We start from the raw sequence: 15,873 nt of genomic DNA on the forward strand, positions 1-15,873 counted from the left end.
AGTAATTAGTAATTTTGAAAAATTGTGCCTCAGGGACTGAACAGAGTGTACTGTAAGGGACACTCTCTGCTGAATCTCCAGTAATGGTGTCCCTCACCTTAGTTAGTTTCTAATTAGTTAGTTTTCATTGCTTTATTCATACTGACCTAGTACACATTGTGTTGAAAACAAAAGAAATGGCTTAATTTTTCTCCCTATGATATATATTGTTTTCTGGTGGGGAAGACAAAGAATTATATGATAAAAACTACAAGGCTCCCAAACTATTTTGGCTTTTAAATATGTGTGTAATGGACAACAGCATATGTGCTATTCTAATTTGGATTTTTATTAAAATTTATTTACATTCCCTCATGCAAGGGTCAGGAAACTAACAGCTATGGACAGGCTTTTGCAAATAGGCAAGCCCCTGAAATTGTATAAAAAATCAAATGTGTGAAAGAAAATATAAAAACAAAAAAATACAAATTAATCAGTTGTGTGTATGCATATGTGCAGGTACATGCATATGCATGAATATGTGTGTTTTCTGGGGAAAGAGCTCATAGCACTTATGACATTCTCAGAGGGGCTTTTGAACCTCAAAAGTTTAAGAACTAGTTGCTCAGTTGGCTAAGCATCCAAGTTCAGCTCAGGTCATGACCTCATGGTTCATGGGTTCACTCTGCAGAGCCTGCTTGGGATTCTCTCTCTCTCCCTCTCTCTCTGCCCCTTCTCCACTTGTGCTTTCTCTCTCTCAAAATAAACAAACTTAAAAAATTTTTATTCATTTATTAAAAAAAAATTTTTATTAGTTTTCTTTATTTTTGAGAGGCAGAGAGAGAGAGACAGAGAGAGAGAGAGAGAGAGAGACAGAGCACGAGTGGGGGAGGGGTAGGGAGAGAGGGAAACAGAATCCCAAACAGGCTCCAGGCTCTGAGCTGTCAGCACAGAGCCCGATGCGGGGCCCCAACTCATGGACCATGAGATCATGACCTGAGCTGAAGTCAGATGCTCAACCGACTGAGCCACCCAGGTGCCCCTTAAAAAAAAATTTTTTTTTAAGTTTAAGAACTGCTGTGCTGGAATATGTTAGGCAGATAGTTAAAGTCAATCAGGGGTTTGGGAAAAACAAAAACAAAACTATAACGTGATTAATTTAAAAAGTTTGTCCTGCACTAAAAATTGAAAATAATTGAGAAGAAAATCTTAAATAAGTGGGGAAAAAGAATCTCTCAAGGAGTCCCTAATGTGTGTCTTTTTTACTGTAGAAGATATAAGTTTTACGAAGTACTTACTGGTTCACCTCGGAGACCTGGGAGCCCCGGATGGCCTTTGAGACCCTGCAATGGTAAAGGTGAAAACATGTTATGAACAGTAAATTCATACAAGCAAAAAAACTAAACAAAGGTGCCAAATTGGTTCCCCCCCCCAATTTTTGGTTTTCTCATAAATGAATGTTAATTCTTACTAATTTATTACTTACTAATCTTCAATTTGAGCGTTATTTGAATTATTTGTTACTATCAACTGAAATGGTAGCATAGTGTTGAAAAAAGAATACAGAACAGCATCTTTTATATAAAGCTGGTATCCAGCAATGGATCTGCTAAATCTTACTGATGCTTTTTAACAGTTGGTTTTAGTTTATTAATGCTGAAGCAAAATGCTCTCAGACAAAATCTATTTGTAATTATTGAAAAACTGGACCACATCCAGGCAGTTTCTCTAATCCAAATCATTGTAATCACACTCCATGAATGAGCTAAGACAAATCAAAGAGGCCACTCACAGGTCCTATGACAAAAGGGACTTTATTGAGCTAAAAAATCAGTAACAAAAAAAATTTTCCATATACTATAACCAAAATCAAGTATTTAATCTCCATTATTAATACCCAAAGATATAAAATAGATAATATCCTTTTTCTTCTAGAAAGATCTGTGAGCAAAATAAGGCTAAAAGAAGGGACAGGAAGAAAGAAACATTCTCATCGATATGCACAAATCTTAATTATAGATCACCAAGATAGATCAACCAAAGAAATTAAATATTTCATAAATCATGGCATTATTAAAGTTACTCATTTACCTACAGCATCTAATATACCCAATCTTTTAGCTCAAGTTTGCTCTGAGTTTACATTTTTTTAAGATAGTTAAAGATCAGCCTAATTACAAAATATGAGATATATTGTTCTCAGTCGTCCAAATGTCACCTGAGATTCCACAAATAAAAATATCGTCAAAGCTAAGTCACTTTTTTTTTGAGAGAGAAAGTTGGGGCAGAAGATGAAGAGAGAGAGAGAGAGAGAGAGAGAGAGAAAGAGAGAGAGAGAATCCCAAGTAGGTTCCATGCTCAGCGCAGAGCCCAATGCAGGACTTGATCCCACAACCCTGGGATCATGACCTGAGCTGAACTCAAGAGTCAGAAGATCAACTAACTGAGCCACCCAGGTGCTCCTCTTCACTTTTTATAATAGGACATAAAAAATGTCCTCAGCAGTAACAAGGTGGTGGTGGCTCCCTACGATGAGACAGCAGCTCTAGGAAGGTGGGAGCTAAGCAGCTCCTGAGAAAGTGTCAGGAAGGTGAGTAACGAACGAGAAGCCAAGGTAAGAGGCACATAGGTAGAGAAACCTCTGCCATAGGCTTATCTCTTTTACCTTTTTTGAAAAAGTATGTGTTTATTTATTTACTTATTTATTTTTATTTCTGTGAATGCTTGAGTCTAACTACATGCTTCCCTTTCTTTGGCTACCACCTGTTTTTCTGGCCAGAGATTCCTCCCTCCCCTAGCCCATGATGAAAAAAGTATAACTTCTTTAATTTACATTTCCTGAAGCAGTTTATAACAGTGAACTAGGCATGTTAAACATGGTATCTTCTGTATGTACAATTTCCTTTGAAGGGATTGTTTCTCATCCAGAGACTCTAATAAAGGGGCAGCAACAGTCATGATCTTTTCTTCATGAACTCACTCCTGCTCATCTCAGCCACAGGAAACAACACTTGATCTAAAGGAGGCCAATACAAAGTCTGGCCAGAAGGCAATGAAGTCACTCGGAATAAAGAGTTTTGCCTAACTAGGAACAAGCTGGGTCAGTCAAATTCTTTTTTTAATTAACTGAAACTATTTTTTAAAAAGGAAAGAAAGAAAAATTCAGGTACTAAGCAGTAGGGGGCTGAAGCGGGAAAGATTCTCAAAGGTTAAGGGGAATTGAGACGTTACAAGAAAGCCAAAGTATAAACACAGAATTTAGAATAAGCAGAAACTATGTTAAGAAAGTTGTTCTCAGAGATAACACAAAAGGGCATATGTGGGAAGAACAGAGAGTAGCAGTACTAGAAAAGTACAGTAAAAGATCCACAGACTAAGGCAGCTACACCACTCAGAGCTGCTTTGAATCAGTGCTTGTCTCCATAAGACCAGCACCTATTTTCAGATTCCGTGGGTCCCTGCTTCCCTTAATACTACAGACAGGACTGAAAGAATTTTCTCTTCCTTGAGATAGCCTAACTCTCCATTCTTTGCAACCAGAAGAGCCTGAGTTAAACAAAATGTTCTGGTTGTCTTTTCACTGCTAACAATAATAAAGAACAGACCAAGTAGGCTGAGTTCTAGTTCCAGTTTTGCCACTAACTAGCTGCATCATGAGCTTTGAAGTCTATATTTGTAAAAATGATGGCAGTGAGTAAAATTATTTAAAATTTCCTTTTATAGCTAGCATTCTGTGATTACTTGGATCTGTAAGAAAGCCACTGCCTTTTTTTTTTTTTTTAATTTAGCTTCATTGAATGAAAAACAAAGGCATATTTATTAGTTAATTTGGCCATCCAGGCATAGGAAGAATTTAAGTAAGACTGATGTATATATCAGAGAAAAAGCAGATTTAAGCATAAGATCTAAATCAAAGATGAGGACTCTGAGATATGTAAATGGAAAAGAATGGGTCAGGTCGGAGGCTTTTATAGTCTAGTAAAAGATAATTGTAAATCAGATTTGAGTGGAGGAATAAGAGACAGTGTAGAGCTCCTTATAGAGTTTAAACTGAAGTTCCTTACCTATTCTATTCAGTGTGGTATCCCCAGTGCCTAGAATAGTGCCTGGCTCATAGGAAGTGCTCATTAATTACTCAATGAAGGGACTTGGATGGATGAATGAATGAATTGATGGAAAGACATGAATGGATTTAAGAGTAACCTGAGTACAAATTAGATTCTAAGTATCTAATATGACATCTCAATTCTCTTAATATTAAAACAAATTGTAGAAAGGCCTCCTTCTATTCCCTATATTGGTGACTATATTCCTTATTTATATTCTACTTAAACACTAGTCTGTAAAGTTTTAAAAAGCAAAGGGAATAAATTCCTGGGAAAAATGCCTACATTCAAATTTTGACATAGCTCCAATCTAGGGACCAAACATTTTATTTTAAAAAATAGCTTATAGTATACTCTTTTGAAAATATTATTTGAGTCACTGTTTTCTAACTCACATAGGAAGAATAACAAAAAAGTCCAGTAAATAACAACATACAATTTTTCTTGGATGAATATATTGAAAAAAAAAAAAAACAAAACAACAATGTGAACACAGTCCTTAAGGAATGCCAATAGGAAAATTTACAAACTCTGTTTTAAAATAGATTAAAGACCCATTATAATAAATCATAGAATTGTCTAAATATTTGTTGTGATAGAAAGCTGCCTTACCAAGAATTACAATAACAAATGGGACTTAGGATCTAATTTTAACAGAGACTTTCATGTTAATACTTACTTTAACAAAAATTTGACCCCTAACAAATATGTTGTCAATAGGTAACCACACATGACCAAAGAGAGAGAGGGAGGGAGGGAGGGAGAAAGAGAGAAAGAGAGATAGGGGAAGGGGGGAGATACAATTAAAGAATTAAAACCATAAATATTGAGATGGGAAAGAAAGAAATTTCAAGTAGATACTGAACTTTGCCCAAGTAATTAAAATTTTGGATGCATATATAAAATATTTATCCATAAGAAAGTTGGTGGTACCACTTATATACAGGCCATCCTCACTGGACATATGGTACTACAGGCCCATAAAACTGACCATCCAAGCTGAAACCATGCAAAGCAATATAAATAATGGGAAAAATTACAAATGTTCTGTGACTTTTAAAAATATTTGTCAAAATGTTAAAAATTCTGACAGTTAAAATTGTGTAGGGAAATGAAAAAATGTTCAACTAATATTTGGTGCAACATAATTTAAAAGATTAAAAACATTAAGAACTAAAGTATTTCTTTGAAACAATTTATAAAGAGTAGTTTGAATAGTGCTTGCCTTCTTGTATAAATTACCATACTGAGCAAGCATATTTTCTGTGCTTTGGCAAATTATCACACTCCTTTCTAACTCTGGATCAACTTTGAACATTTTATCCTTAGTACTTTCAATGCCATGAAATAGTTCCAAAAGTTCTTCTAATGTGAAGGGTGTTTTGCTGGTGTTACTCTTCTGGGACATCTCTCTCCTATTCATCACAACCCTTTCCTCATTTATGTCCAAAAGTTAACCTTCCCTGTGTTCCTCTGGCTGCATTATCTAGGGTCTCTCAACTGGGAGCAGGGTTCTAGGGTCAGCTATTTTTTCTATAATTCCATTTATGTTCAGTTCTAATTTTAAGTCCTGTGTTACCATGATTCCTTTATTTTGTTGTCATCTTTGCTGGTCAGTTGCCTCTTTTGATTATCCATTTGTATAACATATCACATAGGTTTATCACTGAGAGACAAGGAAGCAACATACTACATACTTTGCTGTCTGCATGAATTGAATAACAGATGCACAGTGAACAATCACCAACTGACTGGATGAAATGATGTGACTGGTCATTGATCTTGATGCATAGCTGTTATTTACGTAGTTTTTGTAGTTTATGTTGTTTTGTAGACTGAAGAGACTATAGCAGAATTTGTACTTTATGCAAGTAATCGCAGTTAATAATTGTGGTTAATAACTGTGGTAAGTGAAGTTTGAACCATGTTGTTGGGAGACTGGTGTTATTTTCATTAAACATAGTAACTGAAATTTGTGTATATTTGAACCATCCAAAGTGAGGAATGCCTGTATATATATATTAAGAAAAATTCTCAATGACCTTATGATAAAATCTCCATGTTGTCAACTTTATATATTATTAGTGTTCTCCTTTTAACAGTCTTTTTCCCTCACTAGATGGAAAAGACACATATTCACTCAGATAAGGACTTTTCTCCTATGGCATAAGACCACTTCTGTATTGTCACCTTACCTTTCTATCTGGGGCCTCCTTCTATAGACTTTAGGTTTCAGGAAAGTAGAAGCATTCCCCTCCAGAGCCCACAGAAGTGCCAAAGAAACTGGAGAGTAGATGATTTGCCTTTGGCACTCCCCTTCTTTTTTTTTTTTTTTAATTTTTTAAATTTTTTTTTTTAACGTTTATTTATTTTTGAGACAGGGAGAGACAGAGCATGAACAGGGGAGGGTCAGAGAGAGGGAGACACAGAATATGAAGCAGGCTCCAGGCTCCGAGCTGTCAGCACAGAGCCCGCCGCGGGGCTCGAACTCACGGACCGTGAGATCATGACCTGAGCCGAAGTCGGCCGCCCAACTGACTGAGCCACCCAGGCGCCCCGGCACTCCCCTTCTTAAAACCCATCAGGTAGTTCTCTATTACATGATAAATTAATAGACATGAGTGATACGTGATGTAAGTTCCTTTATAAGTTTGCCCCTGAATAGCCCTCAAGCCTTATCTCCTGACACCTCCTGTCTCACACTTCATAACCCAGGAACAAGGAACTGCTCTTTGCCTGTGAGCCTCTGTTTCTGCCATCTCCTCTGTGTAGCTAGCATACATGTCCACTAACTACCATATCCTCAGCATAACGGCTGCTCATCCTCAAGATGCAGGTCAGATGTTGCCTCCTTCCCCGTTCCCTAAACACTCTCCCACTGCCCTCAACTACATCCTACAATAACCTTTTCATATCTTCATTATTGCCCTTGTCATGGCATAATACACTTTTGTAATTTACTTTAGTGTGTTTCCTTTCTTTAGACCATAAGCTACTGGAAGACAGGGACTATACCTTATTTACATAATACTGGTTTTCTGAGTGAACTGCAGGGCAAAAGGATGTGACTAAAACAAATGTAGCATTTGAGAGAGTTACTGACAGATTTTATCTCTGGAAGGAAGCTGCTCTTTTGTTTGAAGCAACCTCCCTGGATCTTTTGCTTCTGTCTAGTCTCGGGAAGTTAAGATGAAGGTGGGATGACCATGTATATAATCGTGTGAAAGGCAACACCACTGAGAGATCAGTAAACAGGTTAACTGGTTCTACTCAGCCTACCTAAAATGGGATGAAATCCTGATAAGAGGCCTCAGGGAAAATAAGACAGGAAGAGACACTGATTTGGGAAGCAGAGAAGCAGAGAAGAGAAGAAAGATGACCACTAGGACTGGGTGAAAGGGCACAATCAATGAAACGTAAGAGCAGCAACCTTCAGTCACTCACTAATAATACGTGCTGGACACTAGGCTGAGATACTACATAAGGACTCCTAAGTCACTCATGTATTTCCCTTTAGCCACTGCTACTTCAGTGTTGTTTGAAGGCAGTAGTAAATTTCATTTTTCTGTAATGTAAGAGCATTGGTTTACAGATTAGGTAGTTGCAAGTTTCTAATGAAACTTGTCAATCACTACAGGAGTCATAGTGACAATGCCTTGAGGGATACAAACAAAGGCCTATATTCATGTTTTGGCCAAAATAACCAGAGAAAAGCATGGCAAAATTGAGAAACAGTGATAATATGACCATAAAAAAAGATGAAAATCAATAGCTATGAGAATGGCAGCACTTCTTGGGGCAAGGCAATAAATAAGAACAAGAAGAGAATAAGAAGTTTAATTTTTTTAAAAAACAAATAAATTGAAGGAGGATCCCAGATAACTGGAGAGCTTGAGGGGACTCACATTACAGGATTAAACACCACACAAACCTCTCTATTCTACCCGCTTCCCCTTCTTCCTGGAACATACCTCCCTCACGCACACAACACACTTGTGCCAACCTTTGTCCCAACCTCCTCACAATACTGACCCACTAACCTCCTTTAATCAGTACCCGGTTTCCACTGTGGCCCCATCCACCCTAGTAATAGTCCTTCTCAACTAGTTCTCAGAGAAAAAGAATATGATAAACTAATTTTCAGAATGGTGTTATATGACAGATAACAGCTTTTTCTGAGAACGCAGATTTTTTTTTTTTTAATTTCTGGAAACCGAAATACTTTTAGCCAAATGAACTCACCCTTAATGTTAAAATGTCAATCACAAGAGCCAGACTGAGGAAAATATCTTTGGACACAAGGAACTTTCCAAGTCCCGCAAATTACACCACTCTGGTAACCACTGGCTTGCCTGTGGGGGAGTTCAGTACTGCACTGCTTTGGTCCCAGTGTCCCCTACCATTAGTGGGAACGGAGGATTGCAGAGAAAGGAGATGGCAAGAGTGGAGACAGCACAGACCTTATGCACAGCCTTTGCATTAGACGTCCAGTACAATACTTGGACTGGGAACCAACCCAAAGCACAATGTAGCTTTGCTGATTTTTACAAGGATAGTGGGCAAGGGAGAAAATAATCTATAGAGTCAACTGTGGAGCAGCAGAACTCTACTTATTTCTCTCTCCAGGCACAGATTTTTTATGCCAATCCTGATTTTTTATTGTCATTGGACATTCAGCATTATTGTAGCTCCTTAGTACTGTCCTTGCTTTAAATAGGTTATGAAAAGCTGTCTAGTTTTTGAGTGACTAATAAATCACAATGCATTCCACTTGATGCTTCACTTCTTTTTTCCTTTCCAACTTTGTAAAGATATTTACTGTGTTCCTCATATGTAATGGAAAACTTTTTAAGTAATTGAAATAATTCCATCAAAACACAATTAAGAATTTGCACTGATTTACAATTATCACTAAAAAACCATAATTAGTATTTTTGATATTCAGAAAAATACTGCCAAACACGGTTCATAAAAATCTGTATTAAAATGTGTGTTCATATTTCACCATTGCTGTGAGCTATATGCCTTTATGCTAAGATGTGCTTAACTGCTCCCATCTGGTTCATCCTCTCGATCCTACAAAAAGTGTTCCAATTGAAATCACTGTCAATGTTCTTACAATTTTAAATAGCAGACTTCCAATATTAATATAGCAACTGATTGCTATATTAAAAAACAATTTTAAATCCATCTGGAGTCCAAGCTCAGAATTATGACTCTTGTCTTCCATCCAACACAGCATACACTCTGGATCCAACTTATCTGCCTTTTGGCACAAATTTAGACACTGAGTGGGAAGTAAAAACATACTTTAGTTCCTAGGAAAATAAAAATTACATGAAGGTGGCTAAGTTGAGGCAATGTAACCAGTCAATTTGGGGAAACACATTGCTTGTTAAGATGTTGATACCGGTTAAAAAAAAATTGGGAGGAGAGAGATAAAAAAAGAAAAAGAAAGAAGCAAACTAAAAAATCTACTGAAAGGTGGAAAAAGACAGCAATGCTGCTAATTTATTCACTTTGCTATTTCTCTCAATATTACTTATGTTCAGAATGTTTTTAACAGCAACCTTCTGTTTATTAATCTCAACAGTTTTCATGAGATGTTGAGGGTTCTCAACACAACTTTCTTGCAGCCATTTTCAAAATTACTTGAGTACGACTTATATTAGAAGAATTTTAATATTTCCAGATACTTTCAGAGAAAAGGAATAATGAAGTCATTATTATCTGTCATCCAAAACTATATCTGTTCCCTTGGCTTTCATGAAAAGCAAAATTTTACTTCCTCTTGCACACATGCCAGGGACAGTCAGCAGTACTGAAATACACATCCTACAAATACTGATTTAACAAACTAATTAATTAATGGAGAAGCAGTATTTGAAGCTATTAAGAGCAGTCATGTGTCAAACAGGCCTGGATTTGAGTCCTAACTCAGCCAATTAATCGTAGTGTGGTCTTGGGTAAGTGATTTAACCCTTTTATACTTCAATTAACTTATTTATGACATAGTGAACATACTGTCTGGCTTAATGAGTTTTTTTTTTTGTTTGTTGGTTTGTTTACTTTGGAGAGAGAGCTCAGGAGAGGGGCAGAGGGAGAAAGAGAGAGAATCTTAAGCAGGCTTCATGCTCAGTGCAGAGACTGACGTGGGGCTCCATCTCATGACCATGAGATCATAACCTGAGCCAAAATCACGAGTCAGATGCTTAACCAACTGGCCACACAGGCACCCCTCAATGAGTTGTTTTTAAAATGAAAAGAAATAGGGCTCAGCAGAGTGACTGGGATATGGCACATAATATATCAGTAGTAACAGTTATAATGATACTTTATAAAATAGTTTAAAGATAAAAGGATGTAATAAACTTTATATTAAACAAAACCCAAATACTTTGTTCATCTCTCATGATATGCAAAGAATACTTAAAAGCACAGTTGATCCTGTAGCAGTAAGTTTTATCTCTCCATCCGGCCATAATTCTGAGTGACCATGAACAATTCCCTTAACCTCTCTGGGCTTACCTTAGATTTCTCACTTACAAAGTGAATAATTTAAGTTCTTACCTGGACCTTAAGAATTCACCTAGCACTAACATCACGGGTGGAATTGCAAGGATGAAAGAAACAGGAGTCCCAGGTTAGAGCTAACACGAGCTACTTTTCTAGGTTGTCCTAGCATGGATCCAGTTTGCAAGAAAGTAACCTAGAGTGACCTAGGTGGTTCAAAACATGAACCAAAACTAGTAAATTCCATAAAAGCAGCTCATAATTAACTGAGCATTTTATCCACTAATTGGTCTTGCCCTTCTCCCTTCTATACAGGCCCCAGGAACAGTCTATCAAGCTCATTTTGAATATACTTCTACTGTATATTCATATTAAAACAAGACATGCACATAGTGTGATAGAAACTTGTCCCAAGCCTGATATGTGAAGAATCAATTTAGGTTTAGATTGAATCCTTATGTCCTTTCCCTAGCAATACTTGCTTTTTTTTTTTTTTTTTTTTTAATTTGTATATAGTTTCTATTAATAGCCACACTCAAAAATTCTCAGAAAAACTACAAAATCATCTCAAATGTTTTAACACTTTTTTTTTTTCTTTTTTAATTTTTTTTTAACATTTATTTATTTTTGGGACAGAGAGAGACAGCATGAACGGGGGAGGGCCAGAGAGAGAGTAAGACACAGAATCGGAAGCAGGCTCCAGGCTCTGAGCCATCAGCACAGAGCCCGGTGCGGGGCTCGAACTCACGGACCACGAGATCGAGATCGTGACCCGAGCTGAAGTCGGACGCCTAACCGACTGAGCCACCCAGGCGCCCCTGTTTTAACACTTTTCTAAACTACTGTCAAATCATAGTGAACCATGAATATTTCATTTTTCAGAAATAAATTTATTTTTTTTAATGTTTGTTTATTTTTGAGAGAGACAGAGACAGAGAGACAGAGGGTGGGTAGGGGAGGGGCAGAGAGAGATGGAGACACAGAATCGGAAGCTGGCTCCAGCCTCCCACCTGTCAGCACAAAGCCTGACGTGGGGTTCGAACTCACGAACCCATGAGATCATGACGTGAGCCATACTCAGATGCTTCACTAACTGAGCCACCCAGCACCACTGTTTCTAATATTTTCAACAAAACTTTCTCTAGAGAAAATTCAGCTACCGCAGCTATCTGACCACTGGCTTCTATATGATCAGCTTTAACCAAAAAAAGGCAGATTTTAAAAGTTTAAAAAATCATATAAGAGGAAAGGAAGTCTCTGAAAGATAATCTGTAGCCCAGTTTGTTTAAAATAATGCTGTATTTCACTTTACTAGACCTATACAGATCAAAAAGAATATATTAATCTTAAGATTTTAAAATGCTGGTAAGCCAAGACATATATAATATATGCACAGGTCTTTGAAAGCCAGTATCTTCTGCTTTAAGTAAGCACAATTCCAAAGTTAAAATGATAATGTGGTATAATGGTTACAATCAACTTTTTAAAATTTGTCTCTATAGATATTTCTATGCATAGTCCTCTACACAATAACCACTCCAATATTACTTAGAGTTCCCTTTCCTGGACTAATTAATTTCCCAAACCACAGGCATCATTTAACTTCAGAAAGTAATGATTCGGTTTTTCGTCATATGTAGTATCATTCTTTAGGGTGAAATATTGTATATTTAATATCAAATAAAATAATTAAAATAATTTCCATAATATGAGATCTTTGATGCTATTCGTCAGTACAGTTTCTTCAGAGGTATATTTAGTGGTTAGAGGTACACTGAGTGGCATTAATTGAACAGGTTTGTGACTATATATCAAGACCAATTCTGTTAGAAATGATCACTCTCCAGTCTCTGTCTCCATGGGAGCAACTACAATCAAAGAAGATTTTAAGTACTGATCAGATTTTTAAGTACTGATTTTTTTTTTTTTTTAAATTTTTTTTTTAACGTTTATTTGTTTTTTGAGACAGAGAGAGACAGAGCATGAACGGGGGAGGGACAGAGAGAGAGGGAGACACAGAATCGGAAGCAGGCTCCAGGCTCTGAGCCATCAGCCCAGAGCCCGACGCGGGGCTCGAACTCACAGACCGTGAGATCGTGACCTGAGCTGAAGTCGGAGGCTTAACCGACTGAGCCACCCAGGCGCCCCAAGTACTGATTTTTAAGTACTGATCAGATTAAGTACTGATCAGATTTTAAGTACTGTTTCAGATGAAAATTAGTTTGAAGGCCATAAAAATAATGGTAGTGTGGGCATGGGAGGGAAAATACTCCATGAGATCAAAATCTTTTTCATCATTTTAAAATTCAGCTCTTTAGCAGGAGTTATAAGGGAAAGCAAACAAGGTTATATTTACGAAACCAGATAAACAGCTGATGGTTAATATTTGTTAGGGCTTGCAATTTGTCTGACACTTTATTGCATGGATTCTCTCACTTCTTGTTCCCAATGACTACCTATAAAGTGGGTAGTATTATCCTCACATTTTACAAATGAGGGAACTGAAACATAGAGAGATTAAATACCCTACCCAAAGTCATTGGGACCTAGAAAATGGCAGATGGGATTTGAATCAAGTAACCAGAGCCCAAAAAACCACTTCCAACCAAAATGTCCCAAGAGAAAGGTTATAAGACATACAGAGACATCGACACAGCTCATTATTATATGTATTTAGATATCCATATCAAGTCAAATACTGCTCTTCAATATTTTGGGGCCTTTAATACTTAGATATTTTGTATCTTCCTTTTCCCTGTAGAAAGTCAACAACTCAGTGTTTGGGTGAAAAAGAAAAATAAGCTGAACGTATAGAGGAGCAGCTGTATTAGATTCAGCTGTATTAGATTCCTTTTCAACTCAGAAAAATATGTGTTGCCAAATACATATCGCTATTGTTTTTTACCTGCTATTCCCAATCCTCACTTCTGCCCTACTCTTCAGGCCTCATATGTATGTATGTGTGTGTGTGTGTGTGTGTGTGTGTGTATACACACACATGTGTGTATATATTTGTGTGTGTGTGTGTATATATATATATATATATACATATCATGGCAGTGATTAATATTTCTTAATGCAATGAGAACCCTTAAAAAAAAGTCAAAAGTATTACCTATAACCAAGTATACCTCACTTTAAACAAATAAAAGTTAAAAAATGATTTCAAACTTTCGGAAGTAGGTTATTGCCCTTTTATAAAAAAGAAGAAGAAAAGAAAAGCTTCAACATTCTGTCGGTGACTTTGACTTATCCCTGCATGTGAATTTTGTTCCCTTCATTAACTGAAGGGTTTTAGTTTTCATAGGGCATTGCCTTTTGTGGGCAACACTCTCCTGGATTAGGAGAGCATCCTAATTCTTTTTGCTGAGAAAAGGAATTTAAAACATTGACTTTGGGCTCCACTTCAAAATGAGATTTTAAGACTTGAAGAGCTCCCAGACCCAGATGACAAGGATTATGTCAAAGTAAAACTACATCTTACCTTATCACCTTGCATACCAGGGGGGCCCATTAATCCAGAAAGGCCTTGACTGCCCTAAGAACAAAACACAAAGAGAGGTTTAATGTTATGAATGGGAATTGAAAATTAGAATTCCCTTGCTGCAGGATTTCATCTCCATCATCAAAATCTTATTGCATTCATTCCTGATCTTTGCAAGTAGGCTTAAGTTCAGGGCCTTTTTGAGACTTTTTCTGAGGCTCCCCACATTTCTCTCTTCCCATGCTGAATACCTGCTCCTTACTTCCTACTCCATGCCTCTGCCCCCTTTTTTTCTGATATTCTTTTCTCTAGGAATGCCCTCACTCCCTAAATTCCTGTCATTCCAAGATTTACTGTGTTTTAAAAATCTAAAGTTTACTAAAAAAAATCTATAAGTGGGGCACCTGAGTGGCTCAGTTGGTTAAGCTACAGACACCTGCTCAGGTCATGATCTCAGGGTTTGTGAGTTCGAGCCCCGCATCAGGCTCTCTGCTCTTGGTGCGGCACCTACTTCAGATCCTCTGTTCACCTCTCTGCCCTTCTTCCCCTTTGCTCCCTCTCTCTCAAAAATGAATAAACATGAAAAAATAGTTCTATGAGCATGCTGTGTGGCAGCTGTGGAGGGCTCAGGCTGGCATCTGGTGGGATTTCCACGAGGAGCCTCCAGGCAGGGCTGTGGCGAGCAGGGCTGGGCTCACATGGCACAGCAGAGAAAGGGACACTTTTGCTTCCGGGGCTGTGCTGGTGTTGCCTGCTGTACCACTGGGAAGTAACTGCTGAGAAAACTTATTGGGAGGATGTGTGTTTGGCTCCCGCAGATGGGACTTCACCTATTAGGGCCGTCCATTCTCCTGATTCCCCAACTTTGATGAGGGCCTGCAAGCCCATCTTGGGGTGGGAGGGAGAAAGTATACTGATGTGAGGGGGAAGGAGTATCTGGTGGGCAGAAGTGACAGTGAGAGACAAAGAGGAAGCTGTGTGAATTGGGTTGGAAAAAACATGTCAGAAAGGAATGAGAAAGGGGCACCGGGGTGGGTCAGTTGGCTAAGTGACCACCTCTTGATTTCCGCTCAGGTCATGATCTCACAGTAGTGGGACTGAGCCTCTCTCCCCTCCAGTTGAGCCCTGTGCTGGCGGGTGCAGGTATGAGTGTGGAGACTGCTGGGGATTCTCTGTCTCTCCCTCTCTACCCTTCCGCTGCTCATGCATGCGTGTGTGCTCTCTCTTTCAAAATAAATAAACTTAAAAAAAAAAAAAGAAGAGGAAAAGAAAAAGGAATGGTAACAATCTTGAGACACTTTGCTCCAAATGCAGTTTTACTTTCCTTCCTCTCTTTCTTTCTGCTGCAGCAAATATATTATGCATGAAAAAACAATGTTGTGAAAGAAAAAAGAGTACTTAAGTAATAATCCTAAGTAAACTAAGTGACTGTGTTCTGTTTAATATTTAGTGCACTATGTACTCTAATGTGTCATCAAGTTAAACAATCAGAAGAGGAAAGAATGTTTCTAATGATTACCAATTGAATACCTTTCCATTTGTACTAATTTCATTTTAATACCTCTTCTTGACATTTTATTAGGATGGCTTCCATTTGTGATGGGGTGAAAGTTTATACAGGTAATATATATATATATATATATATATATATATATATATATATATATATATACATACACACACACACACACACACATATATATATGTATATACATATATTTTACAATTAATAGAGGGAAAAGAAAGCTGCACTAGGAAACAGGTTATTGGAGGCTTGTCTCCTTCTACTAG

The 15,873-nt window shown here is 37.5% G+C and overlaps 1 protein-coding gene across 1 annotated transcript in view; it reads right to left on the reverse strand.

Annotated features, from left to right (window-relative positions):
- Positions 1-15,873, reverse strand: part of COL24A1 (collagen type XXIV alpha 1 chain) — a 404,395-nt gene that overhangs the window by 327,150 nt on the left and 61,372 nt on the right. The window contains exons 7-8 of the mRNA XM_042952735.1: positions 14,083-14,136; positions 1,278-1,322 (exon numbers count right to left, since the gene is read on the reverse strand). Of these exons, the coding sequence (XP_042808669.1) occupies positions 1,278-1,322; positions 14,083-14,136 (99 nt within the window). The remainder of the gene's footprint in view (positions 1-1,277; positions 1,323-14,082; positions 14,137-15,873) is intronic.

The sequence above is a fragment of the Panthera leo genome, chromosome C1 (genome assembly GCF_018350215.1).
Source record: "Panthera leo isolate Ple1 chromosome C1, P.leo_Ple1_pat1.1, whole genome shotgun sequence".
NCBI classification, from domain to species: domain Eukaryota; kingdom Metazoa; phylum Chordata; class Mammalia; order Carnivora; family Felidae; genus Panthera; species Panthera leo.